Source organism: Clytia hemisphaerica, unplaced genomic scaffold (assembly GCF_902728285.1).
Source record: "Clytia hemisphaerica strain Z4C2 unplaced genomic scaffold, Clytia hemisphaerica genome assembly, whole genome shotgun sequence".
NCBI lineage: Eukaryota > Metazoa > Cnidaria > Hydrozoa > Leptothecata > Clytiidae > Clytia > Clytia hemisphaerica.
In genome coordinates, this window is record NW_027104055.1 from 49,177 (window position 1) to 73,043 (window position 23,867).

At 38.2% G+C, this 23,867-nt stretch overlaps 3 protein-coding genes across 4 annotated transcripts in view; 1 reads left to right on the forward strand and 2 right to left on the reverse strand.

Moving 5' to 3' along the window:
* Window positions 1-72: 72 nt before the first annotated feature.
* LOC136812169 (battenin-like) lies at window positions 73-13,958 on the reverse strand. The gene is made up of 2 exons (XM_067068646.1): window positions 13,890-13,958; window positions 73-1,960 (listed from the first exon to the last, which is right to left on the reverse strand). Exon 2 carries the CDS (start codon window positions 1,943-1,945, stop codon window positions 674-676), a length of 1,272 nt encoding a protein of 423 aa, XP_066924747.1. The 5' UTR covers window positions 1,946-1,960; window positions 13,890-13,958; the 3' UTR covers window positions 73-673.
* Window positions 6,291-7,687, reverse strand: LOC136812156 (uncharacterized). The gene has a single exon (XM_067068625.1). It carries the CDS (start codon window positions 7,669-7,671, stop codon window positions 6,463-6,465), a length of 1,209 nt encoding a protein of 402 aa, XP_066924726.1. The 5' UTR covers window positions 7,672-7,687; the 3' UTR covers window positions 6,291-6,462.
* A 5,286-nt stretch (window positions 13,959-19,244) lies between the features above and the next one.
* The window catches only part of LOC136812157 (potassium voltage-gated channel subfamily A member 1-like), a 35,255-nt gene continuing 30,632 nt past the window's right edge, over window positions 19,245-23,867 (forward strand). The window contains exon 1 of one of the 2 annotated variants that reach the window (XM_067068626.1): window positions 19,245-19,382. In XM_067068626.1, the coding sequence (XP_066924727.1) occupies window positions 19,298-19,382 (85 nt within the window). In that variant the 5' untranslated portion in view covers window positions 19,245-19,297. Of the gene's footprint in view, window positions 19,383-22,272; window positions 22,660-23,867 lie in introns of those variants that run through there. The other variant, XM_067068629.1, reaches the window with a different exon arrangement.

Below are 23,867 nucleotides of genomic sequence, written 5' to 3' on the forward strand. Positions count from 1 at the left end.
TGTTGCTGGTGTTCTAACAAACGATTCTGTTTAAAAGATTTCTTTTGTTTTGAAAAGAATTCGGATGTCTCAAATCAAATTTAATTAATTACATTCGAAAACATAAAACAAAAGAAAAGAAAGAAAAAAAAAGAAAAAGTCTAATCTATCAATCAAAACAAAGTCTTTATAAAACGGCGCGAATCTGATTTAACACATTTGTGGAGCAAGAACTAAAAGTTATCTTTTGGAAGAACAAAAACATTGCGTGCGAAAACGAAAGTATAACAGACAAACATACAAAACGACATACAGACTACCGCTATTAATATATAGATAAAACCCATATTATCAATTTTCAATTGCTGCAGATTACAGTGGAGTATCTTTAACTCGAACCTCCAGGGCTCGAAATAACGGTCGGACATCGGACATTGTCCGACCCAAATGGCTTCATGTCCGACCCAAAAATCATAATTTTCAAGCTAAAGCAACCCTGATCGGACATTTTGTCCGACCCACTTGAAATCGTTATTTCGAGCCTTGAACCTCCATAACTCGAATGTCTCTCTCACTCAAACAAGTTTCATGGTCCATTCAGTTTACAGTGCCTAATAAGCCTTACTCCATAATTCTACTGTTCCCCGTGCGTGTTCGAGTTATGGAGACTCCACTGTAATAAAATGTTAAAGAACTAAGTTCTGTAATCGCAAATAGCATTATGTATAGGTATTGCAATAATTCCTGCCAGGGTAATACCGATCGAATCAGCCATGCTGGCGGCACCCATTCTGAATTCTCTGTTTTCACTTGTAGAGGAGTCAGATATCAAAGTGAAAGCATTGACATATACTGCACCACCACATAAACCTTCCAGAAACACTATTGCCAAAGCAAACCAGATATATCTTAGAAATGGGTTGGTAGCTTCGACAGTAAGAGTGATTAAAATACACCATTGGACAATCACTGGGATGATAATTTTCTTGATTGGGAGTAATTTAATTGACGAGCGAGAAATAAAAACAGCTAATTGGTAATCTACTTGGTACCAGCGGTATTGTTCTGGTTGACTAAGCCATGTATCGTAGTACAACAATTCATACAAGCCTTGGTTGATAGTATACTCAGCTAGATATACCAAAAACAACGGGATCATAAATTTTAATAGCGGAATCATCATTTTCAATTTGGACGACATGGGTAGGTAAGAAACACGGTCTGATGCAGCATCTTCATTCATAAGAGGGTCATTCTCATCACTATTATAATTAGCTCTACTGCAAAGTCTATATTGATTAGGCAGCTTCAAAATAACCCAAAACGCAATAATCCATACAACAGCAACTACCAGAAGCAAGAGTAATGTATCTCTACTTGACAACCCTGCTTGAGTGAGGCCAGCATATGCCAGTGAACCAGCAAGTCCTGCCATACCAGTTCCAGATGACCAAAATGAAATCACAGTTTTTGTGTAATATGAAGAGAAAGCTAAAAAAGTGATTTCCCCGACACAAGAACTAATACTTGCTAGCACGACACCAAACAAACTGACTGCCACTGATGACGAATAAGCCACTGTAAATAAGCTTGCAGCAAATAAAAAGACACACAAACCAACACGCACATGGTAGTTGATTCTCTGCATGTAGAATGGAGCAGTCAGTTTGATCAATAAACCAGGTAAAACATCAGCTATAAGGACGACACCAGTGGAGGTTGGGTTACAGTGGAAGGTTTCATGACCGGATGGATCATCTGACTGTTTATGTTGCTGTTCTTTTAAAATGTCGTAAGCAGCACTAAGCATAACAACATAGCCAAAATTGTTACACAGACCAAGTAACCAAAATGCTATTGCATTTCTCCATGGTTCAGCAGGCTGTTGAATAAAAACTTCATTTTCTTCTTGTTCAGACTCTCTGTCATATCTCAACGATGCAGCACTTCTGTGGTCTTGCTCCATTCTATTATTTCCTCTCTGAAAAAATCATAATAATTCTTGATATTCATGCGTTTCATGATCAGGGGGGGGGTCAAGCAGTTAGTACAAAACACTATGCCGGTTAGTATCCTGGTGGTGTGCCATGTGAATTGGATGAAGTCACTTGGTACTCAGATGTACTAACTGCAAAAAAGGGTGGTCCCTTGCTAAAAAATTGCCAAATTTTGGTACTAAATGCATGAAAAAAGAAATTTTGTGAGGACATTTTTCAAAAAAACATCTTATTTTACAAAAAAAAATTCTAGGAAGTTTGAATTTCTTTTCCAAATTTTCAAAAAATAATTTTTTTTTTTGAAATGTTAAAAAAGACTTAGAATTGAATAAAAAAGAATTAGATTGTCATAGAAATTCGATATTCTAAAATATTCAAAAGTGTTGTAATTTCCTATTGAAAAAATGGAAAAGTGAAACATTTTAAGATATTAGATTTTGTTTTATCCAATTTTATTGCTTTATGGTGGTCAAAAAGCCATTTTCAAGGGTGGTGTATGTAAATTTGACCCAAAATTTAGTTTAGTACTAACTGTACTAAGTATACAAAAGATGGTGGTGTTACTATCTTCTTGCAAAAAAGTAGTTAGTAGGCATAGTATCTTGTACTAACTGCTTGACCCCCCTGTCATGAACAAAATCCAGAATACAGTTTACAAAATAATTTTTATGCACTGTTTTTCATTATTTGTACATTCGACTATATTAGTACAGAAGCACAAAGCTCAAAGTACATGTATACATTTTTGAATTTGAGAGAAAAGATAATCATCTAATTTTGTTTACTACTAGGTGGTTCAAAAATGGGTCCATAGGTATATAGAATTAAAACTTTGATGTAGAACCCTCTCTGTTCGTGCTCTTTGGGGCACTCATATAGAATGTCAATATGTCAACTAATATTTTGTGAAGTTATGAGGTTTTTTAAATAAAGGGTCAAAATTAAAAATTGAAGCCAATTAGTTTTTGTGGGCACAACCGACAAGCTATTTCATCATGGTTACTGAAATATTTGAAACAAAAACCTGTTTACGTTCCCAGGCAACCAGTCTGGAAATTGCGGCTTGTGCGCCGGATATCTCTGGCGTAGATTTGAGGTTTGAGATCTGCTGCCTTCAACTTTTCCCAGTTAATTTGGTGCAGCTCTGGCGTAACATTTCGCTTCTTTTCAGACTGGCCAGGCAAGGAAGAAAGCAGAACAGCTGCAATGCTAACAAGTTTGATACTATTCAAATGCAACTGACATCAAATTCTGAGCAAGCTAATTTTGACTTCTCTTTTAGAAGTGGTCGAAGAAGTGCCCTGAAAAAAGTATATGAGCAATATTGTCTGTAAGAACCAGACTAGGAGGTGAGGTTATCCTATATGCCTGGTTTAGTTAGAAATAATTGGTTCATGACCTTTTTAAACTAAAATGTTGAGTGAGAAGGTCTTTTCTAGGGCTCATGTTGTCTATTATAGTATTATGAAAATGATACAAACTTTTCTTATTTGAAATATCAACAAATACTACAATTCAAACATAGTAACAAAAACGAACTACAAGCAGAGTGGAAAAACCTGATGAAAGAAGATGAAATGTTCAAATAAAAAAGGAAAGATAACAGAGAGATGTGTAAGCTTGAAAATACAAAGAAACTTGTTTTGGGCTGGCTTTCTGATTTTTGGAAGTAAGGAGCCTCATATCCAAAAACGATTTGCAAATATATCTCACATCTGGGTTGAATCTCTTTTGGGGAATGGGTTCTTCCACTCCAGTTCAAGTGCAGAGGGGGTAGACGAATCAACTAATGTTGGGGAAACCTGTTCATCGTTCTTGATAGAGAAAGTTGCTTACCTTATCGGAACTAATTTACCTAATGCGAGAATTAATTTCAGTGTTTTTCGCGTTTTTTTGTCAAAATCGTGAAAATTTGAGCCAGCAAAAAAAATTGAGAGTTAAAAACTGCGAAAATATTAATTCCCGCGAAATACAATTTTTTCAAATTTTATTGAAAAATTTGAAAAATCCCTAGGAAAATGAAAGAAATTTGTCCAAAAAAGGGCAAAATCGCGAAAATTAAAACCCGCAAAAATTCCAGAATGAAAAAACTGCAAAAATTGAAACCAGCGAAATGCAATTTTTTGGAACCGTGAAAATTAGTTCCAATAAGGTAGTTTCAGGAACAAAAAATAAAACCCATGTGATTGATATCTATAAGCATTTTTGAGAAAGATTAAGTCAAAAATTTTCTTATGTGCGATTTTTCTTGACTGGCGAGGCAAAAATATAAGGCCCTGGCCAGACGGTACTAATCGAACATTCGATTGTGATCAAAGTAATCAATAATGATTGATAATAATCGAAGGTGGTCTGACCACCTATCGATTTTATCGGTGATCGAATACTAACTCGACTCCAGATTATGGCATTTTCTTCGACCATTTTCGATTTGTTCAATCATTTCGATTACTTTTCGATTACCTTCGATCATATTGAATATCTTCAATCGTATTGAGTACGATTGAGTACCTTCCAGCCTTCGATTTTATCAAATATGTTTCCAGTAGCAGCGCGTCAAAATAATCTGAAACCAAGTTTATTTCGGCCAATTAAAACACGCGATTCACATGCGAAAACCACTTTCGCTTTCTCCGACTAATCAGAACGCGCGATATGAGTTATATACTTGAGGAAACCCAGAGTGAAGGCACACAAAATGGCGGGCGAAATGGCTGGGAAAGGGGGTCAAATCTTTTATGGCGGGCCTTCTTTTTGTGCTTTGGTTTTAGGTCATTTTTTTGGTTTTTCTTAAAGATATATCATAGTAATTGGTTATCGAAGTAATCAATTGGTTATCGAAGTTGTCAAAGTTATCGAAAATAATCAATAACAATCAAAGTACTCGAACGGTTATTGAGTCTTCCAAGGGTTGTCAAGAAAGTGATCAAATACTCACAATTTTTTTGAAATTTTGGTACTTGACATTCGATTGTTAATCGATAAGTGGCCGTTCGATTACTTCAAGCATTATTGATTACTTCGATAATCAAATTTATCGATCAGTACCATCTGGCTCTGGCTACACCAGAAAAAGTTTTCAAAGTTTTGAAAATCATTGAAAAGTAGACACAATTAATAGCTGGAAATGATTTTTAAAGTAACTGTATATAACCTTACCAACAATTCTCAAGATTTCTCTTAAGTGTCACAAATCCAACAAACCAGTATCTGTATCCTGACCTGGGTAACCTGATAACAGCTGTTCATAATTTTCTTATGCGCGGTAGACCTCTGAGGGCGCTTGAAAATTATACATCTGAGGAAATTCCTCCCGCGGAAAATTCTACAACAAGAATCTTGTTGTGCGCCAGAAAGTTAAAAACTGATACGGCGCCCTATTCATAAACACAATACGCAACTTTGTTGTCATTCCTAGTCCTTTTAGACGAACGCGGTCCTTACGATTTCCAGATTGCATATTTGTTAGATTGTTACGTTTTCACACATCCCTTTAGAGCTTCAGCGTGGTGTGCAGAAAACATTCACAATCTGATATCAGGCTAGGCCTGGGTACCTGAAGGTTGTCCTAAACTTTAAGTTAGAACAACCTTCAAAATCTACAAACTCTTAAAATATTTTTTAGATTTTTGGTTATGTCAAACTTTCTTAGTGCTTTTAAATGGCCAAATAGAAATTTTAGGGTTGAGTGAATACCTGATTCTCAGTAAATCTGTCAGAATACAATGCCAACTGTAGGAAAATTTCAATAACAAGGTTTGGAATCACTTCTAATCTGCTCAAAGTCCTAACAATCTAATAAGCCAATAATCAGATCCAGCTGTGAGAAGATTTTGCAACACCCGGGGACTATTTTCCTTAGCTCCCCTGAATGCATTTAATTCCAATGGGGGGGGATGCCAAAATTATGAAATATTTGACTCCCTCTCAAAAGGGTCATCATAAATATGATAATTTGATAAATTTGATAATTTTTCACCACCAAAAATTGGCAGAATAGTTGCTCAAAGGGTTGCACAAAATTTATTATGTTCTTTTAACTTTTGCACAGACATACCGTGAGAGGTCCTAAAGCTGACAGCCCAGCCTAAAGCCGATGGGGTCTTTCAAAGATACAAACTAAAATAAAAACAAACCTTTCGCTGTGACGCAACGAAGATACCAAAGTATCAACTAAACTGAGAGATTTGATACACTGAACCAATTGAACCAAATAACAATAATATGCTTCTTATAACATTAAAACATATTTTCTTATTGCAATATGCACACCGTTGAATAAAGATCCTCCAATGAATTGATACCAACAATGTATATGTTTTAGTAATATTTCTATTGAATGTTAATGATCTAGAAATATAAATCAAAAGAATATATTAATGTCTTTCTATGATCCTTCATCCCCCCAGTTTGACGAAGTCAAAATCAAGTCAATAGGAAGAAGTACAATATCAGTTTATGTACAGTTCATTAGTATCAGTTCGTATCATTTCCAATGTCCAGTTTCTGGTTCATAACGACGAGGTGAACGACGTTGGCGTTGTGGTTGTGGGGTGGACACAACTGGGGGAGGACTCTTGTTAGGTGACTGATCTTCGGGATGGGATGGTTCGTCTTGTATGGGGACGTCAGGGATGGGACGGATTTCCATGGGTGCAGGAACTGTCGACGATGGGGACGTCGCAGGAATGCTCGGTGCAGGTTCCTGTGCCTTGGGAGGTGGAGATTCATGTCTAATGGAAGCGGGTACTGGCTGACCGACGAATGATTGCCTGCTGACAATTTCTGTTGAAGCAGGTTGGAATCGGCGAAGATGTTGACGGTTACGACGTGTGACGCGACCAGTGCCGTCGACTTTTAGTGTGTAACTACTGTGGCCATGGTCTTCCACAACGGTACCAGAACGCTCCCAGAGTTTTGGATGGGGACCGGTTTGATTCTGTATGTAGCATCGATCGCCGAAACGAAGAGGAGGTAGCGGTCGTGTGTGGTTGTTGTGTTCTTCGGCTGATCGGTGGAAACGTTGTCGAAGGGCCTCCTCCTTTTTCTTCCAAGCAGCACGCCAAACTGGGCTGATGTTGTCATTGTTGAACTTCTCCAGTCTGTTAACGAAAGCAAATGCATCACAAAGTTGTCGACCGAATACGATTTCAGCTGGTGAGACGTTGCAGTCTGGATCTGGGGTGTTTCTGAGATGCATCATTGCGCGGATGAAGCGATCATTGTCAAGTATTCCTGATGGAGATGTGTTCGATCGAAGGAGACGTTTGGTAGTCTTCACAGCAACTTCAGCTCGGCCATTTGACTGCGGGTTGTAAGCAGATGATAGGCGATGACGAACTCCCCATTTGGCAAGGAAATCTTCTGTAGCTTTACTGACAAATTCTGGACCTCCATCACTAGAAATTTCTTCTGGAACACCGAATCTGGCGAAACAATTTCGAAGGCAGCAGATAAGCCCCTCTGATCCTGCTTGTGGCGATCCTTTAGGTGAGCGAAAGACATCCGACCAACCAGACAATCGATCCCCGATGACGAGGTAATGCTGACCGACACATTCAAAAAAATCAGAAAATGTTTGTTCGAAAGGTGTTGCGGGTGGGGCGGTCACTTCGCTGGGAAGGCGTGGTTGAGAGGGTGCATTCTTGATACAATCTCTGCATGATTGACGTCGCCGTTCAATATCATCCGTCATGCCAGGCTAAAAGACTGTAGCACGGGCACGAAGAGCCATAGTTGAAGCTCCTTGGTGGGCTGAATGAAGCACGTCCAAAACAGTAGGTCGGAGAGATGATGGTACCACGACACGGTCATTGTAAACTATGACATCTTCGACCAGGTGGAGGCTGTCGCGATAACGCCAGAATGGAGCTGTTGTCGGGTCTGTTCGATAGGCTTCAGGGTATCCTTGAATAATGGCTTCTCGAAGGGTGATAAATGTAGGATCAGTACGTGTAGCTGCTGACAGAGTCTCCCATGTTATCGATGTGAGATTGTGGGTGTCGTTTTGAATAGCTGAGGCAGCCAGACATTCCATCCATGGAACACAATCGTTAGGTTGATCAGCAGAAGGGTATCGTGAAGTTGCGTTGGCTGCAGAATTTTCTTCACCTGGTACCCAGATTACGTTAAAGTACCATGGTAGAATCCTTTTCTTTAATTTAAACAGTCTCTCATTAGAAATCTCATCAAGTGTTCTATCACCGAAAATTTTGACAAGAGGTTGGTGATCTGTTGCGATGATAAGGTTGTGACATCCAAGGGTGAAGTACTTAGTCTGCTCAAGGGCATAAACGATAGCAAGCGCCTCTCCTTCAATCGGTTCGTCAAGGTTCTGCTCTTCAGGGGATAGGAATCTTGATCCAGCTAGGGTGATGCGCCATCCATCTTCGCAACAGTCTGGAGTCGTTTCTGGACAGGAACAGTGTTTTTGTAGAAGGAAGTAACCGACTCCCTTTTTCGACCAGTCGGTGCGAAGGCACGTTGGTCGCTCGAGGTCAAAGATTTCAACACCCTTACGAATGGCTTCCACAATGGCCAGCTTGGAATCTTCAAAAGCCTTGTTGAGTTCAGCTGTCCATTTGAAGGGATGGCGGGGTGACAGAAAAGGACGAAATGGTTCCATGTACTGGCGAAGCTGAGCATAGTTCGCCACCTGGTTCACTAGCCCAAACCAACTTCTAATGTCTGTGGTTGATTTAGGTGTAGGAAAGTTCTTGATCGCATTGTAATATTTGGGAAGTGGGTCAATGCGTTCACTAGTAATGCGGAAACCAGCAAAGTCTACCTCGCGAGAGGCAAACTGAAACTTATTTGGGTTAAGAACGATACCAGCATTACCGACAGTTATAAGAAAGTCAATAGTTCTCCACCAATGTTCTTGGAGTTCATTATCATAAAACAACGTGTCGTCCACAATGCGCTCTTTTCGATCAAAATCAGCGAGTATAGCGTCAAAGCGACGGTTGTAACCATCCCCAGATGACAAGAAACCTTGAGGAGCACGTTTGTATCTCCATCTACCATATGTTGTGATGAATGTTGTGAGGTGACGATCGGATTCACGCAACGGGACACTATGAAAACCGTTCCATGCGTCAGTAACCGTCTTCCATGTGTGTCGTGGGATCCGTCTTGCAAGGTGGAATGGCGATTCAGCATTATGAGTCTCCCTTTTGCAGTGTTTATTTAAGGGGGAGAGATCAACAGTTCAACGTGGTGATCCATCATGTTTACGGGTGACCACCATGCGATGACACCATTGCGAGGGTTCACCATAAGGGACACGTTCGATAACACCGAGTGATTCATCACGGAAGAGGTCTTGACGTACTTGCTCTTGCCAATGAATGGGTACCGGGATCGCTTTGTGTCGAGCAACAGGTTTGGCGTCTTCTTTGAGATGAATTTCGACTGGAGGTCCGGTCATGGTAGGGAGTGGCTGATGTGGACAGGTATTGAAGGTTGAACCAGCGAATGTCTTGAGCAACCAGTCACGCATCTCAGGAATGTTTTCCTCGGTACATTCAAAAGGAAGTTTCGTCGGGGGAGGTGGGAAAGGTGTTCTTCTTATACAATCACACATCACTTCAACGTTCGTCTCGAATATGCCACTTAACATTGGTTGGTCAACATCTGGTTTCGACGGTTGAGTACTGGGATTCATGAACTGACCAACTGATGGAAACTCATGATTAACTATGCCAAGAGAGAGCATTGTTTCGTATGACAAATACATAGTCTTAACGTCCCGACTAACGTAGATCAATGTGCGACAAGTTATCATGCTACCTGATTCAGGGGGGGGGGTCGGTAGTAAAATTTCAGACATATATGAGTAGTAAAAGGATTTTTACGATTTTTTACATACCACCACCCAGACTCTTGGAAGAGGTATTTTACTACCCTGGTAGTAAAAGTTTTTGGGACAATTTGTCATAAAGACCACCTATTTTTTGGTTGCTTTTCGGACTGATTTTACAAAAAAAGCTAAAAAATTATTATTTCTGTGACACATTTTTCACTTTGTGCAAAAATTAATGTTTTGCCCTTAGAATAAAAGACTTTTTTATATTGACAAAAAATATTGAGAATTTTTTGTTTGCAGCAAACAACTTTCCAACAGAAAATTTTTTCAAGTTATAAAAATTTTCACATTTTTTCAGAAAAGTCATCCAAAAAATTAAAAGAATTACAAAAATAGCTAAAATTTGCTAATTTTACCAGTTTTAACTACCCAGGTAGTACAATTTTTTCAACATTTAACACATAGATACCACCCATTTTAGTATTTAACTACCCTGGGTAGTAAAATTTTTTTTCGATTTTTCGTCACACCACCACCGTAGTAAACGTCATTATGTCTGAGATTTTACTACCGACCCCCCCCTGCCTAATTTAGATTGTCCCTTCAGTACAGCTCGGAAGGCACCCTCAATGCGAATGGGAGAGTGGTTGGCTGCTTTGCATGATAATGATACTGGTAATAAGTCTGATTTACGAAATCCAGCACTCAAATATTGGTCGAGAGACCACAGGTCCGACTGGGCACCTGAGTCTGCAATAGCTGAAATGTCAATTTGACCTGGTGTCTGGTTATCAAGGCTTAATTTCAGGTATACTTTAGGATGGGCGTTAATTTTCGCTTTCTTCCATTCCCCTTTGCTGAAAATCTGATGGTTCAGTGTGTGCGTTTTATGTTTGGACGAATCGGTGGGCATGTTGATGGCAGAGACCTGACCAAATACGTCATCCTCAACGATATTGATTGACCCAGTGGTGCTTTGCTGTTTCGAGTTAGAATTTAGCTTTCTCCAGCATGGTTGGCAGCGTGTAAAGGGCTTTCGGTTCCATCCCCGAGCTTTCTTTGTGAAGAGGTGGAAGGTCGATCCGCAGTCCGGGCATGAGGCGGTCTTGGACTGGTCAAATTTGGAAGGTGATGGTATACGAGGACGATTGTCTCTATGATTATTATTCTTATTGTCTCTAATAGAGCGTCTGTATTCAGATATTGCTGAAACTTGAGAAGACGGATTGGCATTGCGGGCGGTCTCCCTGGTCTCGACGAATGCGATAGTGTCAGCGATTGACTTTGTCTGGATACCATCCGAACTGAGTGCCTCACGACGGATGTCAAGATCTGAAATTCCGTTCAATAGCACATCGCGTATTGCTTCATCAGTGTAATAAGTCTCTCCGTACAAAACGTTCTCACAAGCGTTACAAGTTATCTCAAAGTCAGTCTTGAACTCACAGGTCTCAGCCTTTCCTTGAACACGAGCTGCGAAAGTACGAAAAGGTTCATCGGGGTCCTGGCGCATTGATGAAAGATCAGCTCGTAATACACCAAGAGCAACGGGCACAACAGCTATTGATTTCAAGATGGTCAAAGCTTCAGCAAGTGGTTTGGTGGTGAATGTTGGGTGGGCTCGCAGAACAATGTTCCCAAGCTGTTCGGTAGCACATTCCAGTATTGAGTGGGAGCTGCTGCATCAGCAATGTGAGATCCAATTCGGAATGTCTCCCATCGTCTAAGAAAAGCATTCCAATCCTCTCCGGTGGAGTTCTGCTCGACTTTTGGGCGGACAAGCTTTGGCGTGCTTGCAATTTGTTGGGCCGGAGCAGGCGTTGGGTTGCGATGATCATGGGCATGTAGATTCAGAATGGCTGCAGCACCGATGACATCAACATCATCAGTGCGAAAGTCACAATTTGCAACGGGACAATTGAGCACAACCATTGTTCAGTTTATCGTATGGCGACTGAGTCAGTACCAATCAAACAAAATTCATCCAAGTTGAGCAATGAAGATCATTAACATGAATAAAGATCCTCCAATGAATTGATACCAACAATGTATATGTTTTAGTAATATTTCTATTGAATGTTAATGATCTAGAAATATAAATCAAAAGAATATATTAATGTCTTTCTATGATCCTTCAACCGTCATAAATGACAACAGTAGTAACATCATCATAAAAAGTAACGGGATGTTTTGATTTTCCAAAGCACGTCGAAAATATAAAAGAGGTCTGTGTACAAGCGTGCTCATTTTGAAACGTTACGTAATCAAGCCTGGTTTCTATTACTTTACACTGGCACTTGGCTTGATTGCGGGGCTAGGACTTTGTGTAAGGATACATATAGACGACGTATATTACATTATATTATAAGAATACAAATAGACAATGTATATTACAACAATTATTATGTATTACATGACATCTTGCTCCTATTATTCTAGTAAAGATAATATATGTCGTCAAAGAGTACACTTTAAATGAAGAGCTGTCCGATTGCGGGCCTTCCGTAAATAAACATCCGGACTTATAGGTGGTAAAGAGGGCGTTGATAGTTGCCGCCTCATTGATTCGATGTTTGTTATTCAAATTAGCGCTACCACATCCACCCTTTTTTCAACTTCGCGCCATTTTTACAATTTAGTCTGTTTGTTTCTTGATGGAAACCAGTCCAAGTTGTTTCGTATTTTCCCGCACAAGTCACTTTTATTACAAAACTGTATCGTTTTAAACATGAGCAACTGATCCAGAATAAAAGGTAATTATTTTTACAACTCACACTTTTTAATTACATTAATTGACATCTTGACATTATAGCTATCTTGATAGTTGTTTTGTTTCAAGAGTTCTAGCAATAGTTTATTGTTCAACTTGGAGAGGGAATGTTTGTAAACATAGAATTTTTTTTCATAACAGTTATTTGGGGGGTCGGAATTAGGCTGGGCTGTCGGCTTTAGGACCTCTCACGGTACCGTGACATCAGGTAACTTGCATCAGTGGAGGCTAACATGCCCAGGCGGTGTCAACCCAACCCTATCGAACGGATTTTCGTTATCGAACCATCAAACGTTATCGAACAAAATTGAAAGATAGTTGTTTGATTACCAAACCCGATCAAACAGCTATCGAACTTTACGAAAATTTCTTGATAAGTTCGATTTAGTTCGATGAGTGTTCTTTGTTCGATGAAGTTAGATTGATGTTCGATGAGTTCGATTTAAGTTCAATGTGGTTCGATGAAAGTTTGATGTGGTTCGATGATTGTGTCGGATTGATTCTACTTTTCTTTACCTTTCAGAAAATTACGAGGTTGTTTAATCAAAACACAGGCACCACTCATTATTGCTCATTTGAAATAATAGAGATGCAACACTTTCTTTAAAAAGAAAGTAATAAAAATTAAAATCTTTTTTTTTACAAATTAACGACTAAAAGCTCCAGCTTGTCCCATTCGATGGGATAGATATAGCATTATAGGATGGCCCGCGAGAATAGCCCGTGAGGGCGGCCGCCAATACGCCCTTGGAATATAAACAAAAAATTGGGCGGCAAGGTATAAATCGATTTAATCAAACCAATCGTATTCATCGAACTGCGATCGAACTATAATCGTATAATCGAACAGTCATCGAACTTTACAAAAGTTTTCCAGGTTCGATAGGTGTTCGATTGGGTTCGGTATAATCGAACAGCTATCGTTCGATAGGGTTCGAATAAGTACGATTAGTTCGATAATCGAACAGTTCGATTGACACCGCCTGGACATGCATAGCCCTCAAATGAATGACCTGGCTGGTCATTAAAATACAAAGTGTTAAACCAAAGAAAAATAGTAAAGCAGAGCTGTGAGCAGAGCTGCGTATTCATTTGTTTTGAAATTTTGCTGCTTTGATTGGTCAGTCATTTGATGGCTATGCAAGTTTCCCTCCACTGATGCAAGTTACCCGATCTCACGGTACCATTATAATCACCTGCCTCGTCGCAAACCTAGTCTAGTACGGTACAGCACAGCCCGCCTCCCCAAATTGCCAAATATAAAAAATGTTGGAAATTCACCTGACCTGTACCTGAATGACATAATATATACAGAAACTCGGAAATTCTTTCTCACCTAAACCTTTCTTTGGATGTACATACTATTCACAGTGGTTGTTTGGTTTGTGTTGGTTGATTTTGAGTTCCTTCTTTCTGATGTTGCAATTTCTCTTGGATTCGTCAGGTTTCCCCGATTTAACCCGAAATACAAAAACCGCGGGAAACCTCCCTCCACCAGGATATATTTTATTATTTATAACGCAAATTTATAAAGCAAACGACATCGGGCAGACAGACGCCTCCATATGGCTTTCCGCATTACCGCTCAAGAGTGAGGGATTTAACCTATCAAAGCGAGAGTTTGTGGATGCAATCTTCATCAGGTATGGGCGGCCACCAAATCGTCTACCAACTGAATGCATCTGCGGAGCAGCCTTCCATGTTGATCATGCTTTATGCTGTAAAGTAGGTGGTCTGATTACTCTACGTCACAACGAGATACGTGATGTCACTGCCGAGCTTTTATCCACCGTATGCAAAGATGTGCGTAAAGAACCACCAATTGACGAAACAGCTGATAATGACCTGCGCGCAGATGTGAGTGCTAGAGGATTCTGGCAGAGAATGCAAAGGGCATTTGTTGATGTTAGGGTATTTTACCCATTCGCCCCTAGCTATCGAAACCAGTCTCTTCAAGCCTCATTCCGTGCAATGGAGTAAGAAAAGAAGAGAAAATACAACAAGGACGTGCTTCGTCAAAATGCCACATTCACTCCGTTGATATTTTCCTCGAATGGCGGCATGAGTAGAGAGACAGCCCGATTCTACCAGAGGCTAGCTGAGATGCTCTCAGAAAAACACTCGACATCTTTCTCCTGCACCTCAACCTGGGTGAAGAGGAAAATTATGTTCAGTCTAATTAGAACTGCGGTTGTATGTGTTAGAGGCTCCCGTGGCCTCAAAAACATAAAGTTAGGCGACCTAAACGAACTTGACAATAGAGACAGAGGATGTGAAATCAAATAAATTTTATTTCTTGACCGTATGATATATATTTCAAAGCAAAAACGATAATGTAAATTTTATAAATACTATATAATGTTACAGTTTTAGACCCAGTCAACTGAGGCTCTGGGAAATATATTTTACCTAAAAAAAAATATATATATTTATAACGGTCGTGGCTTCTTCATAAAGACGAAAGACATATCTGGACTTATTTCGTACTTTCCAGTCTCTTGTTCGTAGTTTTTCTGACTTCCTGGTTCTATTTGAGTTATTTTCTATATGTTTTCTATCTGACTAATAGACTTATCGAAAGATCGCCACCGATGGGATTCGAACCTACCAAAACCAAATGCAAAGTTCCATCATTTGGAAACCCAATGCCTTATCCACTGCGCCACGGATTCATGCCGGCAAAGTGTTTCTGACGGCTATTTATGTTGTACAAACTACAGACTAGACTATATGAAGAGAAAATCACAAAAGAGTGCTTTTTTCGAACTCCAACCCTAACCCTAACTGATAATAACCCAATTCCTAGCCAATCTGGTACGTAACCACACCCAAACCACACCCATACCTAACCCTACTAGGTCGCCTGCAGGTCCTGACACTTTTCCCGCATACCGGATCCGAAAAATAGATATATGTCTTTCGCTTTTATGAAGAAGCCTTCACCATTTATAACGCCAAGTTGATATCGTCCGTGTGTAAAACACAGACTCTATCCGCCGCGCAAGATATTACGTTTTATAATATACAAACTAATATTATACGGACGATAGCATCGTCTAACTAACCCTTAGCGGGACTTAGGAAGTCCAAAAAAGGTACCCTCAGGGGCGGCCCATACCGTACCCTCCATTTGCCTAAGTACCCCCCCCCCCCCCGGGTTTTCACTTCACTTCAAGTTGTAGACGGTTTTTTGACCCCGGAGTTTTAACTCTGAGTTTTAACATGAGACTTGAGACTTAATACTTGCCGCCCTTCTTTAAGGGTACCTTTTTTGGACTTCCAAAGTCCCGTTAAGGGTCAGAAAAATCAGAACATCAAATTTCAATCCCACTTGAGGGACGGAGAAATAGGAAAATTTCAACTTTCGACCTCCGGAAAGATCGAAATTTGGTCAAAATTGGTCAAATTTGTCCCAATAAGGGTCGTAAAATTCACAAAATTTTCCTTTGTTTTGATTTCTCTGTTTTAGTCCCGGTAAGGGTCCAAGGCTCGAAAGTTGAGCGGCACCCCCGCCCCCCATCAGCTCGCAACCCTAGTACCCCCGGGCAAAATATTCAATGAAAGAAAGTTGAACTGTTAAATAGCAATTCTCACCCGAACTTTAAATTCGGAAAAACGTTAAAAAACAGTAAATTCTCAATATATTTCGACAATGATTAAATCCAGATCCTGATTACTCCACGTATTGCACGTATTAATTCATTCCTAATGACTATACTTCTACCCAGGCTCGATGAATCTCATCGATCCAAGTCAATAAAACGCTCGAAAACGCTAAAAAAGATGATCTGTTGTTTCATTAGAGACATTTTTTTTTGGAGGGGGGGGGGGTACTCAAGGTAAATGAACTACCTTACGTGCGGCCCTTAGGGTCCTTTTTCCAAGCTTCCCAAGTGCACTGTAAGGGTCGAAATGAGAAATGAAATTTGGAAAATTTGACACTATGCTACCTGAAAATGTTAAAAAATTTCAAAAAAATGCACAGTGAGGGTCGATTTTTCGCCCAAATTTACTCAAACTTGCTAAATTTTCTCTGCACTTTAAGGTTCCGATTTCAAAGGCCTAATTTTGGGCCGCACGTACGATCGTTTTTGAATTGAGTGCGCGCCCCGAGCATTTGCACGATGAAAAAATTCTTTCAGATTAGTCCTGTCTAACAGGCTGAACTTGAACGGTTGGTGAATTTTGGAGAAAGAGGTCACGGTACGTTTTTAATGAACGCAAGCAAGAGTTCAGCTGGAAAAGAGTCTTGGGTAGTAGGCTGGGGGTATAGGTTAACAGTAGATCGGCTAAACTTTTTTATTCCCCGCTAATAATTTCATGTACCTGTGAAGTAATAAAGTTGTCTAGGTACGTACAAAGGCCTGGACAATATGCTTTTTGCATCTGTGTGCATTTAAAGTTCAGTTAGTTGTAAAATAGCATGAAAATAACGAGTCCCCGTAAGAGTGATAAAGTATAGTATACTGTTATATTAGCCGTTTAAAGTCGAGATTATAGTTGTCATTTGGCCAATAAGTATAAAGCAACTTATCTAGTCCTTCGGAGCTCACAGATATCTGTGATATTAACAGATCGTCCTATTCAGCAACCCAGCTGGCACACAACGTTGTTTCAACGTTCATCTATCGTTATATGGACGTTGTGAACGTTAGATGAACGTTGAAACAACGTTGTGTGCCAGATGGCAAGCGCCTGATCTATCATGCTAGACAACTCATTAAGTCGGCACGGTGCACATGCGTAGTATCCTGAATTTTGGATAGGCGAGTGATAAAGGCAGTTGGAAAAATAGAAGAAATTACCACCCGATCTTTTACGAAGGATTTTAATATTATTCCTATCGATTATTGACCTTAGGCTTTGAACCTTATCATATCAAAGTGAACTTGTTTATAAAGTTAAAACGTTATCGAACGAGACAAACGGACAGGTCAAGACCTTTATTCATAAAAAGTCAAAATATTTTGTCTTTTTCGTTTTTTTATTCTTCATAAAATTCTCTGTTAAAATATTGAAAACAGTGGATTTCTGTGAACTTTAACTGTGAAAGAGTTTTTAATTTGAAAATATTATTTATCGTCCTCCGGCGTATTTAACATTGATCATTTTGGAAAATTTATCATGGAATTTAGTCATTTTTGTTCATTTTTAGCGTGATGATTCGTATACACTGGAATATTATGTTGAATACAGAAAATAATGTATCAATAATTGAAGATGTGACTTAAGCATTTGAAAAATATTACTTTTAATTCTTTTTTGGATTTAATTTTTAATTTTGATATTATTTGGAAGATTTGACTGCCTTAACTCAGAGACGTTACAGTACAAAGCATTTTGTATCTGGTTTACACGCTTTTTTATAAGAATGGTGTAAATCCATTTCATCATGGATATTCTTAACTTTTTTGGGAAAATCATCCTAAAATATTCTTACAGCATTCTTAGATTCCTAAGTAATTTAGACTAGATTTAACATTTGAGACGTATGTCAAGCATAAAATGGCATTTTTGTGAAAGGAGTGAGCCTTACTTGGGAGTAATTGACAATTTATAATTGAAAATACTTTAAATGACATTCTTAGCATGACATGAGTAGCCAAATTCCACGATGGTGATATTCTTAGCATATTCTTAATTTTCTGGCCATTTTCATCATGGACATTCTTATAAAGTGTATTCTTATATAAAAAAAAGCGTGTATCGGGTCGTGTGTGAAATACACCTGTAACTCCTATTAGGCTTCCTAGGGGTTTATTGGGGTCAAATGAGGCCCCAAAATGGTCTGTGTGATGGGCGTAATTATAACTTTTTTGACACGATGGAGTGATCTATAATTTCAACAATCATAATGCTTGATTGATTTAAGAATTTATTTTGTGTGTAGTGGTGATGGTGCTTTTAGAATATTTTTAGCGTGATGATGTGATCGGGGTTTCCGTTGGGGGGAGGGGTCCTTTATGCAATGTCTTCAGGTATTTTTAACGTCATTTGACCCATTCGACCCTAATAACACATCTGTGTCTAAATTAAAAATTGCACCTCAAAAACCATCCCCACCGGATTTTTTAATCTTAGAGCAATAGGATTTCTACCCCCATCGAGATTTTATAGAAATTTTTATCTCAAGACAGGGGTGTCTAATAGATTTGGACCCAACAAACTCTTTTTTATCCAGATTTCAGCGCGTTAAAATATGCTGTTTATGAAGAAAAAAAGGGAGGGGAATGAAAAAATCTAAATTTCATTTTGATCTATTCGATCGGAAAGTAATTGAATGAGTGGCCTAGCCAACTAACTTCTAATGAGAACTTCTAATTCTCTTTTCATTATCATAAATCTCATTTATTCTTTATCGGAAAAATAAAAACGGCAGAAAATTTGATAAAGAAAGGAAGCAAAGCCGTTGAAACAGATTAAAAATAGAAGAATTAATGATAAAACGAAAATAAATATCATCCTTTATCAACAGGTTAAAACATTATATAAAGCAACGGTATGAAAATATAAATATATAAAAAAAAATAATGATAAAGCAACAAAGAGGTGAATTTGATATAAAGAAGGATATTACAAAAATGAGATCTCGATAGCTGGATGATAAAAAGAGCTCACCCTCGACTGTTAAAAAATATACGACAGATAAGGTATTATTTGGAAAGTGAGGAGTGTGAAAAAGAAGAAGAAGAAGAAAAAGAAAACCAAAAGATAAAGAAGAAGAACAATAGGAAAGTGAAGAAGATGATTAATAATATGGTTGTGAAGCAAAACTCCTACACCAATGGGAAACGAAAATCTTTGTTGTTGATGGATAAAATAACTCATGGTATGTGTTGTTTTTCACTTAGTTTTTTTTGCTCTTTTTATTTTGCTTGCTTATCTTGTCTTATCTAGATTGAGACTTGATATGATAAATGATACTTGTCATTTTTAAGTTGAAATGAATAACAGCCTATTTGGTAAACTACAAAATTTTGTACCAAAACCCATCTGATTTAAGTGTGCAACCTTTTTTGCAACCAAGTTTAAACCACTCTCAAGTGAATTAATATAATTACCATGGCATGATTTCTACCTGGTAGCAGGAAAAAGTGCACACTTAAAAGGGAATGTGTTTTAATAAGATTTCCTTTTGGTTCGAAATTTTGTAGTTTACCAAGTCTGACTGACAGGAGTTTGTTTGATTGTTAAAGAACAAATTTACAATTTTTAATTGTGGCCGTGAAATGACCTTTACTCCAGTTGGATTATGTACCGTAAGCGTCATAGTTTGGTTTTCTCTGTCAACCTCAGGATAGTGTGGTTACTTTGAAAGAAAGTGATCTTAATTTGATGAATAACCTGGCTAAATTTGACCTTGCTTAATTCGCACTAAATAAGATATCAATCGGTCGTCACAGGGCGAATTACGGTTGTGAAATGAGCAACCCTGTTTAGGTTGTGATGGATATGGTAAATATGATGTTAAGAGGAAACCAAAACAAGTACTCAAAGAAGTCTGAAGTGCGAACAGAATGAAATAAAAAAATAGTTTTTATGTTGGTAAAATAAGTGGGATAACGCAAGCTTTCTCTTAAGACTATACCCAAAATGAAACCAAATCTTTAATGGTTGGTCAAAACAGGGTTTATTAATTATCTCAATGGACAGAATGCGAAACTTCTGTATCAGTTAACTGAATATTAGACAGGACCAGGGCAGGCCAAATTATCAGGAATCCTGACAAGATTACAGAGCTAGTGGTGTATTACGGCATTGGAATCGGAAACTACACTAGGATGCCCGGGGTGTATTCGGTAAATACTTTGTACTTATAATGCTCTGAATTTTGCTTGAAGTTCTAGGGTAAATGTAGGAGGAGTTTTTCCATAATTCCAACAACAAATTTTTAGCGCCCTTTTTGTCTTTCCAACCCCAAAATATCAGTTTTTAGCAAAAAGCGTTATGTCAAGAGATCTTCAAGCTCGTGTAATATTCCAAATCGTACTTTTCTTCTATTGATGGAATCGATTTAGGAAAATAAAACCTCCACCAGTTCGCCCTAATATTTTAACGTGTCACTACAACGGTTGGTCTTCTAGAGAATGTACCAGGCTTCCACAACAAGATTTTTTTTCGGTGTGAAAAATTTCTGTCAGCGTAAAGATTGGACTGGGGGTATTTAGGCAAAATGGGTGCCGGGTATGTGTGAGGGTCCCCTTTTCACACCCAAGTCTCTTAAAGGGGTACAAAACCATTAAAACGAAAATTGAGTCTCTGTAAGGGTCGAAAATCACGAAATTCAAAATTTCCTCTCTCATCAAAGGGTCGCGATTTGCAAAAATTTGGACAAAGATCGAGTGAAAATCGAAAAGCTTTGAGAAAAGTTCCTCTAAGGGTCCCCAAAACGTCAATTTTTGCTCTTTCTAAGGGTCGATTTTCAATTTTTGGACATACCCACGTCACCTCGCAAACCTAGTACCCCCCCTGGAGATTGGAGAGTTGGAGAAAAGGATTCTAATTATCATCCTGTTCTGTTTATTCAAACCAAATAATATCTTTCGAAATCTGGCCAAATATTTTTATTAAAAAGGGCTAACCAAAAGCATATGTTTGACTAAAAGGAAATTACTGGGATTTCTATTAAAGATTTTCATTCATATTTTGGATATGTCTAGATATCAGCATAATATGAGAAAAAGATTATGATTATTTTGACATATGTTCTAAAACACTTGAAGTAAAAGCCTAGATAGACCAACTCATATTGTATTGTAAAGCCGTTACTGGTCGTGGCCTTGCTAATTACTTTAACCAAATGCAGGCCCGGTGGAAGCTGGGAAACTGGGGAGACTTCAGCCTCCCGACTTTTGAGCAAATAAATTTTTTTTTTCAAATTCCTTGCGAATTTTATCTCATTTTGAACCTTCAGCCTCCCCACTTTAACGGTTGTTCCGCCGGCCCTGAAATGAGAGGTTTTACCAGGGATTACTTCGATGGAAGGGTGCTGTGTATATGTGGTTGGTCAAGATTTTGCTTTTTCTTAGTAGAAACTTTTATAGTAATAATTAGACAAAAAAAAACAAAAAAAATAGGAAGAATTTGAGAAAAATCCGAAGTCTAGGATGACTGACACTGAATTTTAGGCAAATTGAATATCAAAACTGTAAAAATAGAATACACATTTTTTTTTATAAACAACCAGGTTAAGGCCCAAGGGCTCAAATCTGCCAATCTTTTTCACTATCTCGCAAACTAAAAGAAAATTTTTCAGAAAATGAGGTAGAATGCTAAGCAACTCTAGGGCTGACCCGAAAATCGGAATTGCTTATAAATAATATGTGTACAAAGTCAGTACTAGTAACAGCAGTGACATGATAAAAACAATTATAGGAACAGTCGAAACTAGACCAAAATTTGCTCTGATTCTTATAAAAAAGGGTGGAAATCTGAACAGTAAGAGCACAACATACGATTCTTAGAAATGCTCTTCATCCTGCTGTTCAAGACATTTTTGCTCCTTTTGATTATAACGAAAGTAAAAAATCAAACATTGACCCAATGATTAAAAGTTTTCGACCTTTTTTATATTTCCTTTTTGAATATATTCATAGATTTCGTCTCAAAAAGTTAAACTTTTTGTAATTTTTCGAAATTTTGTTGTCTGATGTTCGATCGATTTCATTTTTCACTTGCTTTTTTTTTCTCCTCCTAACTATAGTTGAAAAAAGGGACAAAAACAGGATGTGAAACTCTCTAGTCACATGGTATGTGAAAGGGTGTGAACCTGCATTTATGACGACTTAATCAATATAAGTCCCTTAAAGAAAGAACAACAAAGAGCTGATATCAGAGACACAGGGTCATAATTATACACACAAAATAATCTGCATATAGTTTGGCTGGAAGATTTATAGATCGCTACCAGATTCATAACAGTTCGTTTCGAGAACATATTGTTGATAATAATAATTAAAGAAGATCATTTGTTGTTATAATTACTTTGGAGCATTTTTGGGTGGTATATCCAGTATTTTCAATCATCATAATGTTACCAGCAATGTTTGTACCACAACAACAAAAACACCAGCGAAATAATGGTCCCTTGTTAAGTGAAGTCAAAGGTAGGTTACTTATTCTTTGCAATAAGATAGCGTCAGGACTCAAATTCGAACCCAGTCCTTTAGCTTGAATTTTTATGATACTAATACACCTTTTCGACCGTAGTCACCAATTGACGCACGGGCATTTTTTTGTCCGCTTTATTCAACTAAATCCGTCCCAATCCTTTTTTCGCACCTATAGACAATAGAAAAATGTGTCAAAAAAGGATTGAATCGAGTTTAGTGGGATAAATAATAAAATGCCCGTGCGGCAATTGGCGGCTACGGTCGAAAAGGTGTATAGAGCTCACCTATGGATTGTCGATTTTTGGAATATTATAAAATATTAAAATCCCATGCATGGAAATTGACCATTTTCGGGTGTGGAATTCGCCATTCAAAAGAGATAACCCATTTTTGGGTTAAATTTCGGGGTGTGAAATCGCCCTTTTACACGCACGGATTTTTAGTCTTCGTGGTGTGAAATTACATTTTAATATGCATGGGTTTCGGAATTTGGGTCTTTAAAATGTACTTTTAGATGCATATGTTTTTGATTGGGTTGTGAAGTTGTTTAAAAAGTGTTTTTGAATTTTTGAGTGTAAAATATATTTATACATGTGTGTGATTGTGAAATTTTGGGGTGGATTTTGGCATGTGAAAACGATTCAATACATGGAATGTAAAATGTCCATTTCTTACAATTAAGGTCAGTAAAACTTATACCCTGAGTATCAGAGGTTTTCAAAGAATATATCAACCTCTGAAGACCAATAGTAAAAATCTTATCGCGCATGTGTTACTGTAGAAAGAATCAAAGATGAAGAGTGAATATTACCATATTAATGTCTAGAAGACTGTATCAGTATACAGTTTACTATTTACGAATTCCCCAGAAACCTCCAAGTATAATTGAAATGAGTTTCTTTCAAAAGAAATCTTCTACATGATTCTACATGACTGCGTTGATTGCGCGCTGAATAAAATCTGGATTGGTCGGCAAAGGTCGATATATGATTCCCGGGGGGGGGCACTCGATCTGAAAACGACCATACGTTCGGCCCAAAATTTGGCTTCTAAAATCGGACCCTTACAGTGCAGTGAATTTCCATGAAAAATCATACCCTTACAGTGCACTTTTTCAAAATTTCTCGCCCGTAAGGGCGAAAGTTTTTGCAATTTTCCAAGAAAATGTGGAATTTATCCTCCAAAATTGACCAATTTTGTGC